General features: G+C 36.0%; 3 protein-coding genes and 1 long non-coding RNA gene across 7 annotated transcripts; 3 read left to right on the top strand and 1 right to left on the bottom strand.

The window, feature by feature from the left end:
• The first annotated feature begins 751 nt into the window (after positions 1 to 751).
• On the top strand, positions 752 to 5,151 carry LOC121744274. 3 transcript variants are annotated; one of them, XR_006038537.1, is made up of 5 exons: positions 752 to 966; positions 1,278 to 1,401; positions 1,691 to 1,775; positions 1,868 to 1,926; positions 5,036 to 5,151. It is a non-coding gene; the product is annotated as an uncharacterized LOC121744274 (long non-coding RNA). The 3 variants fall into 3 exon arrangements; XR_006038538.1 differs by having other exon boundaries at positions 5,075 to 5,093; XR_006038536.1 differs by lacking the exon at positions 5,036 to 5,151 and having other exon boundaries at positions 1,868 to 2,052.
• Positions 5,152 to 6,330: 1,179 nt separating this feature from the next.
• LOC121744273 (glyoxysomal processing protease, glyoxysomal-like) lies at positions 6,331 to 13,007 on the top strand. The gene is made up of 15 exons (XM_042137752.1): positions 6,331 to 6,477; positions 6,620 to 6,751; positions 6,975 to 7,021; positions 7,211 to 7,355; positions 7,444 to 7,491; positions 7,589 to 7,654; positions 7,885 to 8,022; positions 8,706 to 8,831; positions 8,968 to 9,068; positions 9,368 to 9,453; positions 9,533 to 9,627; positions 10,243 to 10,951; positions 11,664 to 11,859; positions 12,193 to 12,284; positions 12,534 to 13,007. Exons 2-15 carry the CDS (start codon positions 6,686 to 6,688, stop codon positions 12,770 to 12,772), a joined length of 2,154 nt encoding a protein of 717 aa, XP_041993686.1. The 5' UTR covers positions 6,331 to 6,477; positions 6,620 to 6,685; the 3' UTR covers positions 12,773 to 13,007.
• A 622-nt stretch (positions 13,008 to 13,629) lies between these two features.
• On the top strand, positions 13,630 to 16,412 carry LOC121744511 (mitochondrial arginine transporter BAC1-like). Of its 2 annotated transcripts, none has more exons than XM_042138074.1 (8): positions 13,630 to 13,948; positions 14,414 to 14,503; positions 14,874 to 14,975; positions 15,140 to 15,244; positions 15,317 to 15,415; positions 15,485 to 15,673; positions 15,793 to 15,891; positions 15,981 to 16,412. In XM_042138074.1, exons 1-8 carry the CDS (start codon positions 13,910 to 13,912, stop codon positions 16,113 to 16,115), a joined length of 858 nt encoding a protein of 285 aa, XP_041994008.1. In that variant the 5' UTR covers positions 13,630 to 13,909; the 3' UTR covers positions 16,116 to 16,412. The 2 variants fall into 2 exon arrangements, with proteins under 2 accessions (XP_041994008.1, XP_041994007.1); XM_042138073.1 differs by having other exon boundaries at positions 13,630 to 14,004.
• A 1,310-nt stretch (positions 16,413 to 17,722) lies between these two features.
• On the bottom strand, positions 17,723 to 20,411 carry LOC121744513 (squamosa promoter-binding protein 1-like). The gene is made up of 2 exons (XM_042138076.1): positions 18,637 to 20,411; positions 17,723 to 18,110 (listed from the first exon to the last, which is right to left on the bottom strand). The coding sequence occupies exons 1-2, from the start codon at positions 18,936 to 18,938 to the stop codon at positions 18,008 to 18,010; spliced, it is 405 nt and encodes a 134-aa protein (XP_041994010.1). The 5' UTR covers positions 18,939 to 20,411; the 3' UTR covers positions 17,723 to 18,007.
• Between the last annotated feature and the right edge of the window lie 99 nt (positions 20,412 to 20,510).

The raw sequence follows: 20,510 nt of genomic DNA, 5'->3' as shown, positions 1-20,510 counted from the left end.
AGAAATTGGTAATGTAAGAGAGAAAGGGAGAATACATAGATAAATAGGAAGAAAAATTAGTATGAGAGGGAGGATTTACTTTTTAAGAAACGAGACTATTTTTTGTGGATATTGACAGTAATAAAAATAATTCTAGCATTACAAATTCAAAGTAACACAAAAGATTGAAAACGTAAATTGATGTATATATAAAGAATAGAATCGCTAACATCATTTACTGATTTCCATATTAGTGATAGTTCACATAATTATAATTTTTGTAAAAATATTTAAACATAAACTTGAAAAAGATATTTAAATTAGTAGTTAAATATAATTAGTTAAGTAAATCATCAGAAACCATTAATATTAGAAAGATTAATAGATAAAAGTAATTTCGTAGTATTTTTATATTTTAGTAGCACAAACAATTTCGACAACATTTTAGTTGTACTTATGCGGATGAATATTAAAATAGTTTTCCAAAAAATAATTACTACTCTCAATCTCATTTTCAATCTCATTAAATATGAAATGTTAGCTTTTCAATATGAGTTTTGTGTAGTACTAATATTTTGTGAGTTAACGAAGAAAATAAAATGTGAGAGAAAAAAATATATAAATGATGATATTTCTATTTTAAGAAATATTTTAAAAATATATAAATAGTAATATTTTTATTTTAAAAAATATTTCATTTTTAATAGGGTAATAAAAGAAAATGTTTCATTTTTTAATTAGAAAAGAAAACGTTTCATGATGATATCTCGAAACCGCAGTCGCCGCTCTTTCAATTTATACCCTCCCAAGTCCCAACAATTGACTGCACAAGTGCGCATGGTACCCAAGTTACGGAGGAAATTCAATGTTCTTCCATTTAAACAAGGATTAATTCTTTGGACCTTCGGTGGATTGGGTGGTGCAGGAAGAAGACATTGTCACTCCATGTCTTCTTTTACGGGAGGAACCCCAAATTTTAATCGCAAGGTAAATATTCTTCTTCGACTTTCTCGTTCTCTAATCACAAAGCAAAAAATAATTTGAATAACATCCTTAGCAGCCGTTATGTGCTATCAATGGTGGTTCGCTCGAACTAATCCAATGAATCTCACTTCTCATCCAAGCAGCCAACTACACTTTTTTATATCGGTTTTCTATGATTCTATAAATAATGCGTTTAATTTTGCCCTAGTGTTGGATTTAAAATTCATCTTGTTAGCATTATCCAGGAATGATGAAATAGATTTGCAATTGTATGATTGGATATATGAAATTTTGGTTTCTGTGTGTTGAACTAGTTGATTCGTTTGTGGAGATTGGTATGGAAATAGAGCTGGATTAGGTCGAGCTTGGTGCTACGCTCAGGTATTTGGAGCAGCACATTCGGTCCAGAGTGATTCAAAATATTATTGGCGTTCCTATGTAAGTAGAATTACTTGATTATTATAGGATAAAATTATTGCAGTTTTTATTGTTGTTTGCTAATTTTGGCCTTGTGGTTGATGTGATCTCAATTTCCCCTTTCACATTTTGAGGATTAATGATGTTATGGAGGCTTATAGCTCTGTATTTTTCAGTTCTGAGTCCATGATTTCTAGTGTCCAACTATGCATATTGTACATATGCATGCTATTGAGCTACCTCAAACTTTTGAGCATTGTTGATAAATAATTCTAGGATATAAGTATTTCTAAATATTGTTATTTTGCAGGAATAGTTTTGTGCTAATTACAGAGTAATAAAGGATATGATTCGCTCATTGCTATGTTTTTTTTGCTAATTACAGAGTAATAAAGGTATTCTAGCACATCTCTTTGAATGGATTGACACTCTTTTATTTATTTATTTATTTATTTATTTCCTTTTACCATGAATATGAACTCTTTAGTTGGATCTTGCGCATGACAAAGAGGCACAACATCGCTTCCCTTCAACAAATATAAGCTGGTTAGTTGATAATGTTTTTTTGTTGGGATTGTCTTGTGTGAAGCATGTTTTCAAATATCAGTGGCTATGTACATACCTTGAATTTCAAATGCTCATAATAGTTTCTTTTATATTGTCCGTTTGTCCCATAAAATATGGCATTTCCATTTATGCAAAGTTTTTACCAACTCATTATTCATATACATCAGATTATTTTTAACTTATACCACTATAGTCCATCATTACAACTCATTGAACATTAATAATAAAGTGAGTCCCACTATCCACTAATAGTACTTTAACTACCCTTCTCCTTTGTCTTACTTTACCAATCGATGTTCAACAATGAAATGTTGCTTGTTGGGAGAGGCATACTTGCTCGATTTACCTATCTCAGCAATATTATATCTATCCATTACACTACTATCAGACTCCAACAAAATGAAATTGCAATTCCAAATTTTCTTTATTTGTTTTTAAAGGAGCTCCATAATATTATCAGCTTACACTTTAGCAAATTGTGATTCCAAACTCTTAACACACTAGTGATATGCCTGCACTTCGTCAAATATTCAACTTGATGCTCTTTCTAAATTTTATCGACGATACAAATTTCATATTGCTCAACAAAGCTTTTCAAAGTACTTGAATTAATGTTATTATCGAAGAATGCATGCATTGACTCACTTCCTTGAGTCGACATCATGTCAACCCAAAGGATATGCTTTGAGTATGTTGGCGCCCAACTTTGCCTTATTTCAGTATAAGTTTTTGATCCAGCTGTTTTCTAGCAAGTTTATACTTAACTTTAAATGAAGCCTACTCTTTTCGAATTCTGGAATACTAAAGCTACCATGTATCACTCTATTGAAATCCAATCACGTCATGAAAATCTTGGTATGCAACTCGATTCCACATATGAAACCACATGATATGCCGGAGTCTAGAGTCACGCCAATATCGAACAAATAAAAAAAAGGCTCGATCATTTTGTTGCAACTTCTTAAATATATGCTGAATGACATTAGCATCTTTATCTCCAAGTTTTAACCTCTGCATCTTATCAACATGATTTCTATAATCTCTTACTGAAGCTCCTTTATTAGGTGGTCCTCTAGCAAAAACTTCCAACATTCTAACATTCCAAATGGACCTTCAAATTATTTAACAAATGTCTATGTGCCTTCTTAAATTTAGACATTTGTAGATTTAAATAATGGTTATGTTCATTGCAAAATTTGGAAGTTTACCAATTGTCATTGTCCCGTTTTATCGCATTCAAACAAGTAGTTGAAAGTGGAGTCACCGGGTTCGCATGATAATCTTGAGTCGAAGTTGTTGGAGATGCTATTCCTCAACTCACTGTCCAGAGACAAACTTCTTATAAAAAAAATTGTAGATTTCTTTTTGATATTTGAGATATAATAATGGCAATAGTCACATCCACAAAGGTCTGAATTTATGTCGCACATAGGCACTTGTCAATTAATTTAAGGTCCATTTAGACACATTACCATGCAGGATTAACTTTATGTGAGAGGGTTAGAATGTTAAAAGTTCTTGCTGGCAGACCACCCATTTAAGAGCTTCGGTGAAAGATATCAAAGATTATGTTGAAAAGCTGCGGATGTTAAGACTTGGAGATTGAGATGCTAATGCTATTCAACATATATTTAAGAGGTTGCAACAAAATGATAGATTTTTTTTATCTGTTCGATATTGACGATGACTTTAGACTCCGCCACGTCATGTGGATTCATATGTGAGTCGAGCTGCATTCCAAGATTTCCGTGATGTCGTGAGCTTTGACACAACTTGTCTCGTGAATCAATACAATGTCTTTTTAAACCGTAGTCGTGGTTAATCATCAACACCACTCTATTCTATTAAGATGATGTCTATTGAGCTATGAGCGTGCAAAATTATTTAAATATTTTTTGGAATTTACTGGATGCAATGGGAGATGTCCAGCTGATGACAATTTTGAATGATTAAGATGAAAGCATTACAATTGCATTGAGGGAGTATTGCCTAATAGTATTCATTGCTTTTGTTTATGGCATATTGTTTCGAAGAGCTCAAAGAAATTTAAAGTTGTAGTTTATTTTGAAATTACTTGTTTGGATTACAATAGTGTAATATACGGTAGCTTTAGTAATCCAAAATTTGAAAAGAGTTAACTTCATTTCCAAGTTAAATATAACCTTACTGAAAAACAGCTGGATCAAAAACTTGTAGTACTATTATATTAGGCAAAGTTGGGTGTCAACATACTCAAAGCATATATTTTGGGTTGACATGATTTCGACTCAAAGAAGTGAGGCAATGCACATGTTTTTCGATAATTACATTAATTTGAGTACTTTGAAAAGCTTTGTTGAGCAATATGAAATTTGTATCGTCGATAAAATTTAGAAAGAGTATCAAGTTGAATATTCAACAAATTGCAGGCTCATTACTTGTGCGCTGGAGTTTGGAATCACAATTTGCTAAGATATACACTGATAATATTATGGAGATACTTCAAAAATAAATGAAAAAGATTTGGAATTGCAATCTCATTTTGTTGGAGTCTGATAGTAGTGTAATGGATAGATATAATATTACTGAGACAAGTACATCGAGCAAGTAATCCTCTCTCAAACGAGCTACTTTTCATTGTTGATAGAGGTGAGCAAAAAAATCGGAAACTGAATATCCAAACCGAAATTTTGAAATTCGGTTCGGTTTTTCAGTTCGGTTCGGGCGAAAAAAAAAATCGAAAAACAGAATTATATATATATATTCTTTTAATATATTCTACTATATAATATATATTATATGTATTATTAATTTTATATCATATATACATATTCTATTAGTATATATAAAATAAATTTTATATATATATATATATATATATTAATATTATATTTTTTTTTTCTTCAGATTTTTTGATTTTTTGGGTTCGGTTAGGTTTTGGTTCGGTTTTGGCAAAAAACCGAACCAAAACCCAAATGCACACCCCTCATTGTTGAACATCAATTTACTGGGGGGCTGTTTGAGTGCAATTGCAAAAAATTAGAGAGCAAAGTTTTTTTTTTGTTTTTTTATTGACAATAGGTGTGTGTACCAAATACGCCTTTGGCAGAACCTAACTAATCCTTCTCGATCGGATTTGTGGATTAAGACTGAAAGTCTCCTAGTGGGTGGTGGGGTTTGAACCCTTGACCTAAAAAGTCACTACAGCTCCGCGCTGCCAACTGCACTACGATCCGTTAGTAAGATATTTTATGTTGTCATATATTGAAAGTTTTGGTATTAAAAAAAATTAATCATGTCAAACGAAGATAAAATTTATAGTGATGGCGGAAGAATGTGTACATGTCACATTTTACTATTTTAGCATTTCTTTTACAGGTCCATATCTACACATGTCTGAGGAGTACAAACCATTTCAAGAGTTGCAATGAGAATTTATAAAATACAACAATTTGGCAATTGATTCAATGGAGAAAAATCAGTTTTGAAAATGATAAGTTCAAAGAAATTCAAAGAGATCTCAATAGATGGAATCCTTCAGGCACAACTACTCTTCGAAGTCAAAATACATCTGAAGTAATTGATGCTTTTTTTATTAGCACCAGGCACCAGCACATATATAATGTATATTTAGTATAATTAAAAATCAGTACAGATTATCAAAGTTAAGTCAAAATACATCTGAAGTCAAAATACATATGAAGTAATTGATGCTTTTTTTATTAGCACCAGCAAACATATAATGTATATTTAGTATAATTAAAAATCAGTACAGATTATCAACGTTAGGGAATAGTTTCACAGATTGGCTACCAAATATTCACATTGAGATGAAAACACTATTAAATTAAATATTTTATATTATCATATTAGGATGTTTATTATATTTTTATAATTTTTATAAATAAAACTATGACTCTATTATCTTATTTTATAAAGAAAAATTTATAAAAATAAGATCTATATTTATTAGTATTTTTCATTTATTTATTTTTATATTTCTTATCATTCATATCAAATTGAAGTGGGATATTTAATCGAAAGGAAGGAAGTTACACATAAAAGTATATTTAGTTATTATGATCCTAATATAAACTATTTTTTATTAGTCCATCTTTAAAAAATATGTACTCCCTCCGTCTCTTAAATTTTGTCATATTTTGACCGAGCACGAGTCTTAAGAAATGTAATGGAATGTCAGTTGAAAAAGTTATTGGAGACACTATAAAAATAGTAAAAAGTGAAATGTGATAAATTTTATGGGATGGACAGAAATGAAAAAATGTGATAAAATTTAAAGGACGGAGTAATAGTTAAACATTATATTATTCGTGCACATTATTTCTCGTAATCAATTACTACATTAATTACTCCACTTTTTATGTAACTTTTTATGGTGGTTAGTTTTTTTCACAGGTGATGTTACCGTACTTCACTTCAAGAATTTCCAGTCTCATATCAGATTATGGGAAAAAGGGGCCAGAAGCGAAGGAAAAGTTTCCCAGCAACGGCGAATTGCGGCGGGCCGGCAAACGTCGTCGTCTACTCCGGGTATGCCTCGAGAATTGGAATTTCCCCCAATTCAATTCAGTCAACTCGTGTGATATGCGTGCATGCGAACTACCGATTCACTCACTCAAACTAAACTAAACTATCGATTGATTGTTTTTTTAAATATCACTGAAATCCCTAGATAAGAAGGCGGCGCGGTGCTCTTATGCAACTTCACGGATAGACCCTTGGTTCTGAGCTTGTCGGCATGGGTCTCCCTGAAGTTGCTGAATTTGCTCGCAACTTCGCTGTGATGGTCAGAGTTCAAGGCCCCGTGAGTTTCCCAGTCATTCTTCACACACATATCTCTGTGTATTATAGTATCCATTATTCATTCAATCTTTCATTGAAGTCAACGCTTTTTTTATGGTTATGTTGGCTTTGATATTGAGATTCAGCCCTTTTGTTGATTCCAAATTCCGTGAATTTCTTATTTTTGCTCAAAACTGTTTGATTTTTGTTGTCATAATATTTTTTTGTTCCTTGGTTCTTCTCAGGACCCGAAGGGTCTGAAGATGCGAAATCATGCTTTCCACCAGTATAAGTAAGTTCCAAGTCTCATAATATTAATGCCGCATAACTTGTTATGGTGTGGAATTGTTTCGATTGACTTGTATCGATGCATGAGTGCTTGATGTATAGTTAGATATATATTAACTATTTCAAGTAATATCTGTTGTGTTTTTGTTTACTTGTTAATTGAAATTTGAAGCTAAGTTTTCTGTTTCTGTAGTTCTGGCAAAACTATGTTGTCAGCTTCAGGAATGGTTTTTCCAGCATCCAGTAACTTGGAATTGTCAGAGAGAGTCTTGGTCGTGACAGCTGCATCTGTGGTCGAACCATTTGTATCTCAGTCATACCAGGAAAGCAGTTCAGAGGTTTGATATATTCACATATATATGTGCAGAAATTATGGTGTATCAAATTGTCATTCTGTTATCTGACAGTTATTCTTCAATTTTGTAGAAGAAGCCTCGTTTGATACCAGGTGTTCAGATTGATATACTAATGGAGGTGCACAACTTTGTACTAGAGATATAATTTTCTAGCAAATCATTGGATGATAGTGTAATTCTGGCTGACATAGCTGTATGGGTTTTTTGATGATTAGGCAAAGTCTATGGTAGATGGCAACGTCGAGTCTTTACCCTGGCGTCCAGCTCAACTACTAAAGATGGTACACAATTATCTAGGACACTTGTTGTTAGATATTCTGAAGGTTTAGGAACAATAAGCTACCAAGGTATTCAATATATAATCTTTTAGTAGTACAACAAGTTGAGTGCATAAGTCATTCTTCAAGGATGCTGCTTTTTTCAGACTTTTCATGCTCAGTAACAAGTGCTTAGTTTAATCTAAATATCATCAACAAGATTCCTCACAATAGTGGTACATATTCCTCTGAAGCTTGACATTCCACATACATCTGCTGCTGTCCAATCTCTAATTGAAGCTTCTTGCGGTTCACCGGAACATAGTTGGGAAGTTGGTTGGTCTCTAGCCTCTCATAGCCGTCCTCAACATGTTGACAGCTCCCACGAACAGGTAATTTCTTCACCTTTCTGTTAACATATATTAAGTTTTTGATAAAAACCAATATGGACAGTGATCTCCTGAAATTGTTTTTGAGACAAGAAATTGATGGATCATAACTTCACTTCATATTGTTTAAAATTCTCATTTCAAGTTGAGCTCTAGCTTTTTGCTGCAACCCATGTAGCTTATGAAAGGCATAATAGATTCTATATCTTGACTTCTGCTGCAACAATAATGAAGCTCCCATAAACTTCATATTCACTCCATTGCCATGGGCAGGTAGGACTTTAACCTAAGCTAGTACAAAATCTGCAGTTGAAACCTTTCTGTATGCTAGTTATTCCAATTATTTGCCATGTTTTCCACTGGTGTAGCAACTGACACTGGCTTAATCAATGCATTTGAGGGTTTAGTTTTATGAAGCTAGTTATAATGCTTGATTAACACTGCAAGCTTCCACAAGATGAGCATCTTGCCTCGCGAGATCTTTATGCCTGTGGGCTTCCAGTCCATCCTATTCTGTCATGCATAGATCGACAATTCTGAAAGCTTTTTGACAATGACACTTTGTTCTTTGAATTTCTGGACCTTAAAAAATGAAAGATTGGCGTCCTTGTCTGGGAAAGGCATATTGATATTTGACAATATAGATGGTGTATTATGTAACAGGAACTATCAACTGCTGATTTCAGGTTGAGCAATCACCCTTCCAGAACCATTTGCCCATTGGGAGTATGGGATCAAACAGTCCTAATCTCTTGGGGCAATCAGCTACAAGAATTGCCCTGCTAGAAGTTCCCTCCAAATTTTCTGCACCTGTATGATTTTTATTCTATTACTTTCATATAAATATTTCATGCCCAGTACAAATGCTAAGTGGTCATTTTGCACCATCGTATCATTGAAAACCATTTCCTAGTTCTGATTGTAAAGGTGTTGGTATGTTTTTTCCAGAATTCCCTGAAGGTGCAGAGATCTATTCCAAAGAGGGGCAATCTTCTTCTGGCGATGGGATCTCCTTTTGGCATATTATCCCCTCTACATTTCTTTAACAAGTAATTATTGCTTCTTCTTTATACTTGCTCCATGATTGTGCTTTGTCTTTCCATGCCATTCTATTAATTCATACCTGCCTGGAGTGGCAACTTAAGGAACAATTTTTCCGCACAATTGTTGCCTTATGTCTATGAAACGGTTCTGTTTGTTGGATGTATAATAGTACAATATGTAGACGACCTTTAGCTTTAGGGTTAGTAATTGATAGAGTACACTTTGAATCTCAACTCTCAAGTAGTGATTGAGTTCTGGATTGCTATAACTTATAATTGTAATCTCTATCTTTGTCTGAGTGCAGTATTTCAGTTGGGTCAATTGGCAACAGCTACCCACCTAGTTCTTCAACAAGTTCTTTATTGATGGCTGATATTAGATGTCTTCCTGGTGTGAGCAACAAGCTCGTCAAAGTTGTTTGATTCTTTTATTTTTCTGATTCTGATAGCATTAACCTTGAATATCTCAGGAATGGAAGGTAGCCCAGTTTTCAGTGAACAAGCGCAATTGATTGGTCTTCTGACGAGACCACTGCGGCAAAAGATTAGCGGCACTGAAGTTCAGGTGTGCAGGATCATCCCTCTTCCCTTGTTTATGCAGGACTTGTATTGGTCAGTCTTGGGGGAAGATACCATTTTTAGGATGTGCCTTGTACAGGTTAAGATTTAGGGGATGTTTGGAAACAACTTATAAGATTTTTCAAGATCTTATAAGTTGTAAGATCTCAAGAGCTTATAAGTTGTCAAAGTGTGTGGATAGTTAAACTCACAAGCTAGAGAGAAAAAGTCCTAATTATAGAGAGAAAACCGAAGATATATGAAATTGGAAAGGTATATGTTTGTAATAACAAAACAATGTGAGCTGGGTCAAAGAACTTATATTTAGGGGGTGTTTTGTAACATAAATGTTGCTTATAAGATCCGTGCAAAAATAAGTTGGGGTTGAGGAACTATCTTTTGGAGAGATTATAAGTTATTTGATCTTACTTATACAGCTTATAAGTGGTTTAGGAGCTTAGTTTGCCAAACACTTTCCAAGAGCTTACAAGCTCCAAACAACTTATAAGTTGTTTAAGGAGCTTATTGGCACAACCAACCATCCTCTTAATTAGAATGAACCATGTCTATCGTTTGAATACTGTAACTATTTCCATATATGTCTCTGGTTGACACTTGACAGATGGTGATTCCATGGGAAGCCATTGCCTCTGCATGCAGTGAGTTGCTGCTACAGAAGCCTCATAGTGCCTTAGACAGAGTCAATGCTGTTGAAACTTTATTACCCAAAGACTATGAACTTCCTAATCATTCTCATGAAGAGCTGAGTCCATTTGGTTCTCGGATTTTGTCTCCAGTTGAAAAGGCTATGTCTTCAATTTGTCTTATCACCACTGATGATGGATCATGGGCATCTGGTGTTTTGCTCAATAAACAAGGTCTCGTACTTACAAACGCTCATCTACTTGAGCCATGGAGATTTGGAAAAGCAGCTTCGACTAGTGACAGAAAGGAGAGGAGATCAGAGGGTTCTATTATTCCAAATGTTCATACGAGGCTTGAGACAATTAGTATTGAAAAATCAAGTCAGAATCTGCTTGCTACAAATCTAAAAGCAGCTGACATTTCTTTGAAAAATGATGATGGACTTTCTCGGTTCAGCTTGGCCAAAATAAATCACAGAAATATACGCGTGCGCTTAGACTATATGGATCCCTGGATTTGGACTGATGCTACGATAGTCTATGTCTCCAAAGGCCCCTTAGATGTTGCACTACTGCAGCTTGAGATAGCTCCTGATCAGCTTTGTCCCATTTCCTTGGATGTTGATTGCCCCTCATCGGGATCAGAGGCATTTGTCATTGGGCATGGATTGTTTGGGCCTCGTTGTGGTAATATTTGTTTCCCACCTGTGCTTTCCTATTAACTATCTGATCGATGCTTATACAAAACTGTTCCTCATATTTGTTTTGATATCTTTGGCCTTGTTTTTCCAAGTATATAAATTTGATGTTTATGTGGAGAAAGTGAATTGTACGTTGGCATGTTAAAGGCTCTTCTGGCTAGTTTTATGTGCTAGATCATTAATCTATTTATGTAAATTTGTTGTGGGCTATCAGCTATGTTAGTTCTGTTAGCCCTCCTCAGTCCTCAATGAGGAGAAAAAACTAATTGTGCGGGGCGCCACCTGGCACCTGGTAACTTTTATGCTTTGGTTAAGAAAGGGCTACTAACTTATATACAAGGTGAACAGCTTGACTTACAGCACAACGTGTTCATCACCACCAGTCTGGCCAGTGCATCGTCGGCTGTGGGCTCACCTGCTAATAATTCCAAAGCCCAACAGGCTATAACGAGAATTTCCTATTCCATTTTCTGGATTAAGACAATCTATAATGCCTTTTGCATGTTTTGTTTTTCCTATTCATTAACTGTACTGCCAATCTTCTGTGTTGAGTTATTGCCCAGCGGTACATTTAGAAGCACATTATGTAGCAAGTAAATAGTCATTATAGTATTTGGTGCTGTATTTTTTTAATTCTCAGTGTCACTTCTACATCCCATTACCCTCAGTTAAGGTTTGGTATTTTTGAAAAAATTCAGATTTCCTTCCATCTGCTTGCCTTGGTGTGATAGCTAAAGTAATTGAAGCTGCTAGATCTCCAGAGACCAGATCCAATAAACTGAACTCATGTGAGCGATTCCCGGCCATGCTTGAAACAACTGCAGCAGTCCATCCTGGCAGTAGTGGTGGTGCAGTTGTCAACTCAAATGGTTGCATGATTGGGCTTGTCACAAGGTATGTGTTCTTCATGGACAACTAACATGTCAATGGGACACTTTTTCTCCAGCTAACTAGCTATGTTTATGACCTGCCAGAGGATCCGGAATAGGCCTCTTTCTTCTTTTCGTTTTCTCTTGAGATATGTAGTTTAAAATTAAATCATTTTACAATTGCTACTGCATGTGACTACTGTCAATAGTTGTTGAGTAGAAGTTGGTTTGAAGTCTGTATTGCCCTCACCATACTTTTATTCCTCCCCCCTTCTCTGATCCTTTTTTATCTTTTCTTACGTAGTTGTTTGTATTCTGGATCATTGACCTTAAATTTTATTACTGAATTCTTTGCTAGCAATGCCAAGCATGGTGGAGGAACGGTTATACCACATTTGAACTTCAGCATCCCATGTGCAGCGCTTAAGCCCATCTTGAAGTTCTCTGAAGGTTATATTTTTAAATCATAATTTGGTATCAATTTGCATTCTTCATTCAGTTTAAGAAATCAGTAATGGTAAAATGTGATGAACAACCCAAACAAATCAGTAGATATTGAAGAAAAATTGCTAGGGCAATCCTACTTGCTGTACATTATCTATGTCAAAGGCTATTATTTCCTGGACCATCTTTTGTGCTTCTTGTTAACAATGAGGTTCGAATTGATTTTGATGAAAATCCGTTCTTCCTCTTTTCCAGATATGCAGAATTTTGCGGTTTTAGAAGAACTTGACAAGCCTAACGAGCACCTTTCGTCTATATGGGCGTTGATGCCACCTGTATACCCCAAGCCAGATATACTGAAATTTCCTGCTGAAGACAAGGGTAAAGGTATAAAGGGTTCTCGTTTTGCCAAATTTATAGCTGACAGAAACGAGTTGCTGAAGACGACAGCACAGCACAGGGTACCTACAGACCTTATACCAAGTAAGCTGTAATCGTCCAATGACTCTTCTTCAGCGAATGAAAGATGTTATACACTCCCATCGAAACAATAAATATTAGTACCAAATATTTGGAAACTTTATTTGTTGTAATTGATAAAATATGGTTAAGTTTGTCATCGGTTATGGTGATCATACTTACCGGGTTATCACTCGTATGTGGCAATGTTGATCCATTTAGATGATTGATGTAACAGTTATTGTGTGAAAAATTCATTTCTTTAAGCTACTTTCATTTTGTGAGGCTTCAGAATTACCATTTGTTGTGCTTGGTCCAAAGGTGGTCTCTTTATATAGCTAAACATGCTTCACTTTAATCCAAATTTTGAGGTCTCTAAAGAGAGAAGATTGCCTTCTCCAATGGTTAATAAATCAACGGCACATCATTACTTGGATGAGACCAATGGTTGAGATCCCAGGAAATGGTCACAACCTTAATAACACGAGAAGAGACGTTGGACTGAAGTCACTGTACCAAAGAGAATAGCCTCAAACTAACTAGAACCCAAAGAGAAATTGTACTAGATCTGATCCAAAATTAATGCCACCATTGCACCATACCAGGGAGAAGAGACGCCGTACTCATCGTCTTTCTCCAGTCAAAGAGGCGAAGGAAGGAAAAGCACGGGGGAATGAGAATGAACGAGGATATTACAGTCAACTAAAGTTACACCGGACACTCAAAACGAGTCATATATACAATCGCATGATATTGGTGTAATTCCATATCTGGTAGAAAGAACACCTATTTTTGCAAATAAATTTAAAATAAATCCCGTTTATGTACGGGGGACTCGAACTCGAAACCTTTTAAGTCACGCACACAAGTATCTATCTTATTGTCTATTGATATTGGTTCTAGGCTTCAAGCAAAAGCGTGCTAACCGTTTATAATCAGGGCACCAGACAAAATTCCACCAAAGCGCGCTAACCGTCTTTCTCAGCTGCCGACCTATCTCCACTGCCGCTCCGCCGCCGCCAGAGTTTTATCAACCGTGAGAATCTGATCGCATAGTTAGTACAATCGAGAAGATGATACTGCCCAATGCGGTTTCTCATAGATTAGTCACGGGATTTTGAGTTTCTGGAGTGAGAGAGTGTTCATATAAGAGAATACAGAAATGGGGGAGAATGCGGGTTTTGTGTCGGGTTACAAGGAGTATGTTGCAGGTATGCTGGCCGGAGTTGCCACTGTCATTGTTGGTCATCCATTCGATACCGTCAAGGTCCCTCTCTCCCTCACCCACACGCACATTCCTTAATCTATTGAGATTGCTTTCTGGATTAACACCCTGGTGTTTGCGACCCAATCTCTGTTGACTTGCTGGTTGAGAACTGATCCTTTAGTAATTTCGTTTAGTAGAGGGTTTAGATAATATCTACGCTGAAATAAACTTAGTTTGCTGAGAATTGATCTCTTTGAACGAGTTAGCATTTAAAATATACACAGTTGATCTTTGTATTCAACCTGCATAAATACTAATGACAATCAGAGTTCGAAATTTAGGAGTTCGATTATTTTCAATGGACTGAAATACACATTCTTGCACCACTGTTATTTAGGAGAACTTGAGGTTGAGGTCAGTCCATCATTTGGTATCTATCTTTTTTGACCTTGTTGATCTGTATTAGCAGGTGAAGCTGCAAAAACATAATACTGAAGCTAAGGGGATCAAGTACAAGAATGGTTTGCACTGTACTACAAGAATATTGAAGACGGAAGGAGTATGCCTCTTGAATCCCTGTGAGACCTTTATTTTTGATTCACACATTTCAAAGTTATTTACTTATTTTTGAGTTAGCATGCTATGTGGCTGAAGATTCTCTTTATTTTTCTAATATTGATTCCCCTATTTTACTTTGTATATGATGGTCACCGGAGTTATCTCAAGCAGTAAAGTTTGTCCACCCAATAAAAATTCTTAGTGCACCCTGTTGTTATCATAATACCACAATTTCATTTCATTGCTTCAACTTCAGTGCTTGGTATGTCGTGGTCTCGTATCATGTTCTAGGTGATTCATGGGTTTGATGCAAGTTGTCTATGTTAGTATTTGCTTCTTTTTTGTGTGGCCAACTCTTTCTATTATGACAGGTGAAAGGGCTCTATCGTGGCGCAACGTCTTCTTTTGTGGGAATGGCCTTTGAAAGTTCACTAGCCTTTGGAATCTATTCCCAGACAAAACACTTTCTTCAGGTTTGTTATGCTAATATATTTTGAATCTTACCACCCTTCATGCTTTAGAGTGCTCTGATGCTTAATTGCTGATGATACTGAAAAGTAGTTAAGTTACAACTTTACAGGTTGCTTATGAATACTCTCTCTCATGTTTCATTTTGATTTTTGGGGTACCTTTGAAGGGAACAACACAAAGTGGAAAGCCACAGCTTCTTGCCATAATTCCTTCAGGAGCTTTTGCTGGAGGTGTTGTTAGCTTTATACTCTGCCCATCCGAGCTGGTAAAGGTAAGTGAAAGTCAGAAGCTTGACATTTTTTATGAGATGGTCACATCATTGGTGTGATTGTGGGATTTTCAGTGTAGAATGCAAGTTCAAGGCGCTGACTCTTTCCTTCAAAGTACAAGTCGGTACAGCAGTCCGATCGATTGTGCCCTTAAAACTGTAAAAAGCGAAGGGGTGAGAAACATGATACTCAGTTGATATAATACAGTGAATTACTTTCTAGCTGAGATAATTTCACCTCAGCTTACAGGCATTTTCCGTGGAGGAGGTGCCACGTTTCTTAGAGAATTTATTGGAAATGCTGTCTTCTTTAGCACCTATGAGTACGTGAGCTATTACATGCATAAACCACTCAGGGATGCCTCCTCTGATCTAACCCATGTGATTGATGTCGGAGTTGGAATTTTTAGTGGCGGTCTTGGTGGGATAGCTGTAAGTGTTCCAATTAATTGCTCTTTCTGACTTTGTGGCTTTACTTTGATGGTTTTCTATGTTAATCTGCGCCATCCTTTTTTGCTTCTAATTTCTTTAATCATTTCTGCAAATGTTAGTGTTGGTCTGCTGTTCTACCATTAGATGTTGCAAAGACAATAATCCAAACTTCACCGGACAAAAACCATACAAGAAATCCAGTCCAGGTTCTTGAATTGGTATGCAAGTTATTATAGTTATGCAACAAGGTTCTGTTTCAGGTCTGCCGTACATTAGCAATAAATGTGTAATTCTTTCTCACTGATAGATATATCGGAGATCTGGAATCAGAGGATGCTATACAGGACTTGGTCCTACAATAGTTAGAGCCTTTCCCGCTAACGCTGCTGCTATTGTCACATGGGAACTGGCTATGAAAATTCTGGGGATCAAGCATGATTAAGCCTGGTGTGCCGTCTGAGGACATAATTGCTGATTATATTTCTGGTTACTCTAAAAGAGATGGTGCTACTTTTTATCAGTACTAAGTTTGATTCCACCAAGATTACTCCCAATATTGCACAATAGTCTCAAAGTGATCTTATAAAATTTACATAAAAAATCTATTATGGTCCAATCATACTCGGCTTATAAATGATTGGATCAGTTTGTACTAGTAAGGACTAAGCATATATCATGGACAAGTGCATATGAAATTCTGTTCTGGATGTGTTCAGTTCAACGTATTATTTTCTTTTTATTCTTTAATATTGCAGTCTCTAAATTTTGATAGATCAGATGGTCTTTTGAAATCCGTTTTAACCGAAAACTTGTTGGTTGGACTATGGAGTTGCTCTCATTTATACTTTGCCATTTCAAGATAGGGATTTTCGAAACAAATCTCCGTGTTTCAATTATCTTCTCTAAATGTTAATGTTTTTGGTTGTCTTGGAAGTACGAACTCTACGCTTGTCCATGTTATGACATACATGAACCAGACATTCTAAACATTTGTATAAAACATGTTCTTCAGTTGATAACATATGGATTCAATAGTCAAAGCACACAGGTCCTCCTTTGTCAAATTCATGGACTAATTTTGTGCAAGCTAAACTTTTTCTTGTGTTATATATGAGATTTTCTATAAGGCTTAAAGGCACGGACTATTGAAAAGGTATAATGTGTTTCAGCCATTTTCATGGATAATTGCAACTGAGGTTGGCCTATGGAGGCCTTTTTGGCAGGAATGCAGTCCTTGACTCATGCTTATATGGCTGGGGCTAAACTGTGCTTACTAGAATTATGTCAAGAAGGGCCAACAATCAAGAATTACTAACCACAGCTCAATGTTTAAAAATCTTAAAATATTGTCACATTGATTGGAGTTATTTTTAGCTGCATAGCTCAATGTTTAAAAGTCTTAAAATATTGTCACATTGGTTAAGAACAAGGGAAGATTGCAGCACAGCCCATATGATTTTATAAGCATGTGATTTCAAAATTTTCACTTTTACTTGATTCTTTTACATACTCTTTACATCTGTTGAAGATTAATTGCTAGTATACATTCTTTAAAAGATTTGCAGGTGTGGAAGTATTTATGAGTCCTTAATCCTTATGATGGTGTGATTTTGAATATTGGTTGTATCTCTTATTCAGGTTGTGCTCATATAATCTTATCACTGTTCTAGAAAATAGTTGCCTGTTAAATTTCTTGATTTTGACGTGTCTATTATAATTTTACATATCCTATTGGAAGCCTGGTATAAGTTAGAGAAAAAGGTGTATCAGCTTGAAGGTAATTTACTTGTGATTGCAGGCAGGTACATGTGATTGCTAGTATTTGTGTCCTGGATTATAGCCAAGACATTGAGGTATGATTTGTTATGATATCTTTTTTCAGACATCTGGAAGAAGCATACCAGCACTCAGGGTAATCTTAATAACATTAAGTCCTTGGTTTGATGTCAAGGATCTATGTCTCAACTCATTTTCTGAAACCAAGCTTAGGAATGTTCATGATAAGTTCTAGATCTCATACATCACTTATTGGATGTAGAAGTTAGGTAATTGATAGGTCTAAAAGATCAAAGTAAAGATAAATAAAGCTTCCTTGTGTGGCATGACACATATGTTGTCAATACCAATCAAACCACAAGGGCAAGAAATGGTTTCAAAATATTTGACTCATACAGAATGAGCTGGTTCTTCGTGGAAAGAAATCCAGCAATTGACAGAAGATAGAGAGCACACTGAATCCTCAGGAGTAGGGCCCATTATAAGGCCATCCTCATCAATCTGGATTGTGTGAATTTCAGTCCTCTTAGAGACTAAATTATTTGATTACATCTCTTTTCAGTGAGAATCATATGAACTCTTGCGCCGTCGCTCATTGTGCCCTGCCAAACGCCTGCGGCAACTTCTTTTAGCTTCATCAAACTCTGATAGTTCGTGAAACCTGCACATGATGGTGAGAGAGTGAATACTGAATAGGATGCACATATTATATCTTATTTTCTTCATACATATGTTGTTCTATCCCGGCTAAGTTAGGCATCAGACTGTCCTTGACAATTTACGAGGTGTTTGTTTTCCAGCTGGGGATTATAGGGTACCATGGCGGCATGGCCCTAGATGAACATATATGTTATAAGTAGCATGATCTACAGGTTTTTCTGCTTTGTAATTTTTCTTTAGTACACCCTGTTAGCTTTCGCAGCTAGATGCGCTAGATTTTGAGTTCTACTGCACAGGATAAGTCTTGCTGAATCTATCGCTTCAAATGATTATAGCTCTTCTCTGCAGAACTGTGGTCTTACTACCTAGATTCTTTTCATATATTCCTCTAGTGTACGAATTGAGCAGTACATGATTTGCCACTATCCATACCCGGACAACTGAAACAAAAGCTCATGTTTTTCTATCCTTATGATATGTACATGTATGCATAGAACTCAACTCAATTGCAAATTTTAGGAACAAACCTGCTACACTGTTGGCAGAAACGCTGTCTTATGCCAGAAAGAAGAACCACTGCCGCCTTGGCATGAAATTCACAAACTTTATGTCGACGATGATAAGGCTTGGCATCAGCCATATCAGCAGTGCAGTCTTCTGCCTGACAAGAACGCTGTGTCGATCCTCCTGCACTAGATGCTCTTCTTTTGGAGGGAGTCAATGCTCCTTCTTTCTTGTTATCTTCTCCGATGTCTTCGTCATCTTCACCTTCCTCGTCGAATTCAGTTTCCTGGATGATCATTTTCCCTACTTCCCTGTCGGTTTCCATTCTTTTGGCGTAGAACCTTGGAGAGTGAATGCCCGGAGAATAGTAACCAGATGACAAAAGTGAAACAAGGTGAATAAGTCAAGCTTGACTGGTTGAAGAGAGAGCAGAAATAGGCCAGGACCACAGGTACTGATGCCATCTTTTCCCTTTTCCTTTTTTCTTGAATGCGTAGTCTAATTTTGTACAAAACAATTTTGGTGTTAAAGCATGCTAAAGTGTAACAATTTTGGTGTTAAAGCATGCTAAAGTGTAACAATTTGCAACCCGATTGACGTAAAAGATATATTTGAGACCACTCTTAATCTTTCGATAAAACTCTTTTATGTGACCCTACATCAGTTTCTTGATATAAAGCTTGGACTATACAACTCATCTTCCTACACATGCATTTATCATGTTATTCTGTTCTTGAAAAGCTTCTCAGCCAATCAGGAATCGGTTCAACTTCAGAGATTTTTCTAAGGTATTTTCATACCAGAGCCTTTTCTGATCTGAGACGGTTAAATTTTGTGTACCTCACACGGTTAATAGTTAATACCATGTCACTCTGTGGATCACTTTTAAGCTCTTGGTTTCTTCCTCGTTATTACCCTAGATTAGTATAAATAGAAAATGAAGATGGTAAGCGTTAAATTATTATTATTTGCCACTTTAGAAATTACTCCGCCTAGTAATGATTTTCATCTTTGTTTTGGTGGTCGTTGTCCAAGAGGGTTCCCCACATTGTATTGTTAGGTTCTTGGCTGGAAAGTGGGAAGTTCAATAATTGTATATTTTACTCCCCACTCATATCCAGACACGTGTTTTCCAAATTTATTATATTGTCACAGTATATTATATATTTTCCCACATGATGTTTTGGATGCTAGGAGCCAGTGAATTTGAAGCAAAGTGGGGACTTGGCCATTTTTATTGTGGAAGTAGTGAGTTTCAATTCAATGTCTCGGTACAAATATTATTAGGTTTTGTTAGGTCATAAAGTTGTGGGTACTGTGTTATTTGTTTTGGTCCCCATTTGTACGAGGACAGCTGTTTAGCTTATGCTACGTCCAAATCTTTGATTTTTCTTGTGATGGACGGTGCAATAGTTGCATTGTTTTGTCGAACAAAGATTTAGGGCCTCCCCAAAATTGGGTTTTTACTGTGGTGGAGGATAAAAAGTGGGGATTTTGGTTACGGGTTCTTGGTTGGGTGCCAGGTTTTTCAATAGGCAGTGGGCCCATCAGGAAAAGAGAGGCGACGAGCGGTATCTGGGATGTCGCGTGTACACCGTGAGAGTGTGGTGTACTGGTGTTCGTGCCCGCTGCGCAACTGGGCGACACGGCCACAGTTCTGGGGTATGACGTGCCTTAGCCATATTAGAGTCAGTTGTTCAAGTGGGCAACATCTTAGGAGTCTAGCTTAGTTTTGTAGTATGATAGTCTTCTCTTTATTACTTCCTCTATCCAATAAAGTTTGTCACATTTTGGCCCGACATAGTTTAAGAAATAGTACTACTATAATAGAAAATGGAAAGTGAAACGTGACAAATTTTGTGAAACAGACAAAAATGAAAATATGTAACAATGAAAA

Source organism: Salvia splendens, chromosome 8 (genome assembly GCF_004379255.2).
Source record: "Salvia splendens isolate huo1 chromosome 8, SspV2, whole genome shotgun sequence".
Lineage (NCBI taxonomy): Eukaryota > Viridiplantae > Streptophyta > Magnoliopsida > Lamiales > Lamiaceae > Salvia > Salvia splendens.
The sequence above is the reverse complement of the archived record's forward strand: the minus strand, read 5'-3'. Positions and strand labels throughout refer to the sequence as shown.

Bases quoted from the DNA above. Each gene is read 5' to 3' on its own strand.
- LOC121744273 (XM_042137752.1), top strand. From the start codon at position 6,686: ATGGGTCTCCCTGAAGTTGCTGAATTTGCTCGCAACTTCGCTGTGATG. The intron at 7,356-7,443 runs GTTTGATATATT...TCAATTTTGTAG, and splicing joins ACCAGGAAAGCAGTTCAGAG to AAGAAGCCTCGTTTGATACC. The intron at 8,832-8,967 runs GTATGATTTTTA...TGTTTTTTCCAG, and splicing joins CCTCCAAATTTTCTGCACCT to AATTCCCTGAAGGTGCAGAG.
- LOC121744511 (XM_042138073.1), top strand. From the start codon at position 13,900: ATGGGGGAGAATGCGGGTTTTGTGTCGGGTTACAAGGAGTATGTTGCA. The intron at 14,976-15,139 runs GTTTGTTATGCT...GTACCTTTGAAG, and splicing joins AGACAAAACACTTTCTTCAG to GGAACAACACAAAGTGGAAA. The intron at 15,245-15,316 runs GTAAGTGAAAGT...TGGGATTTTCAG, and splicing joins GCCCATCCGAGCTGGTAAAG to TGTAGAATGCAAGTTCAAGG.
- LOC121744513 (XM_042138076.1), bottom strand. From the start codon at position 18,938: ATGGAAACCGACAGGGAAGTAGGGAAAATGATCATCCAGGAAACTGAA. The intron at 18,111-18,636 runs GTTTGTTCCTAA...CATCATGTGCAG, and splicing joins TTCTGCCAACAGTGTAGCAG to GTTTCACGAACTATCAGAGT.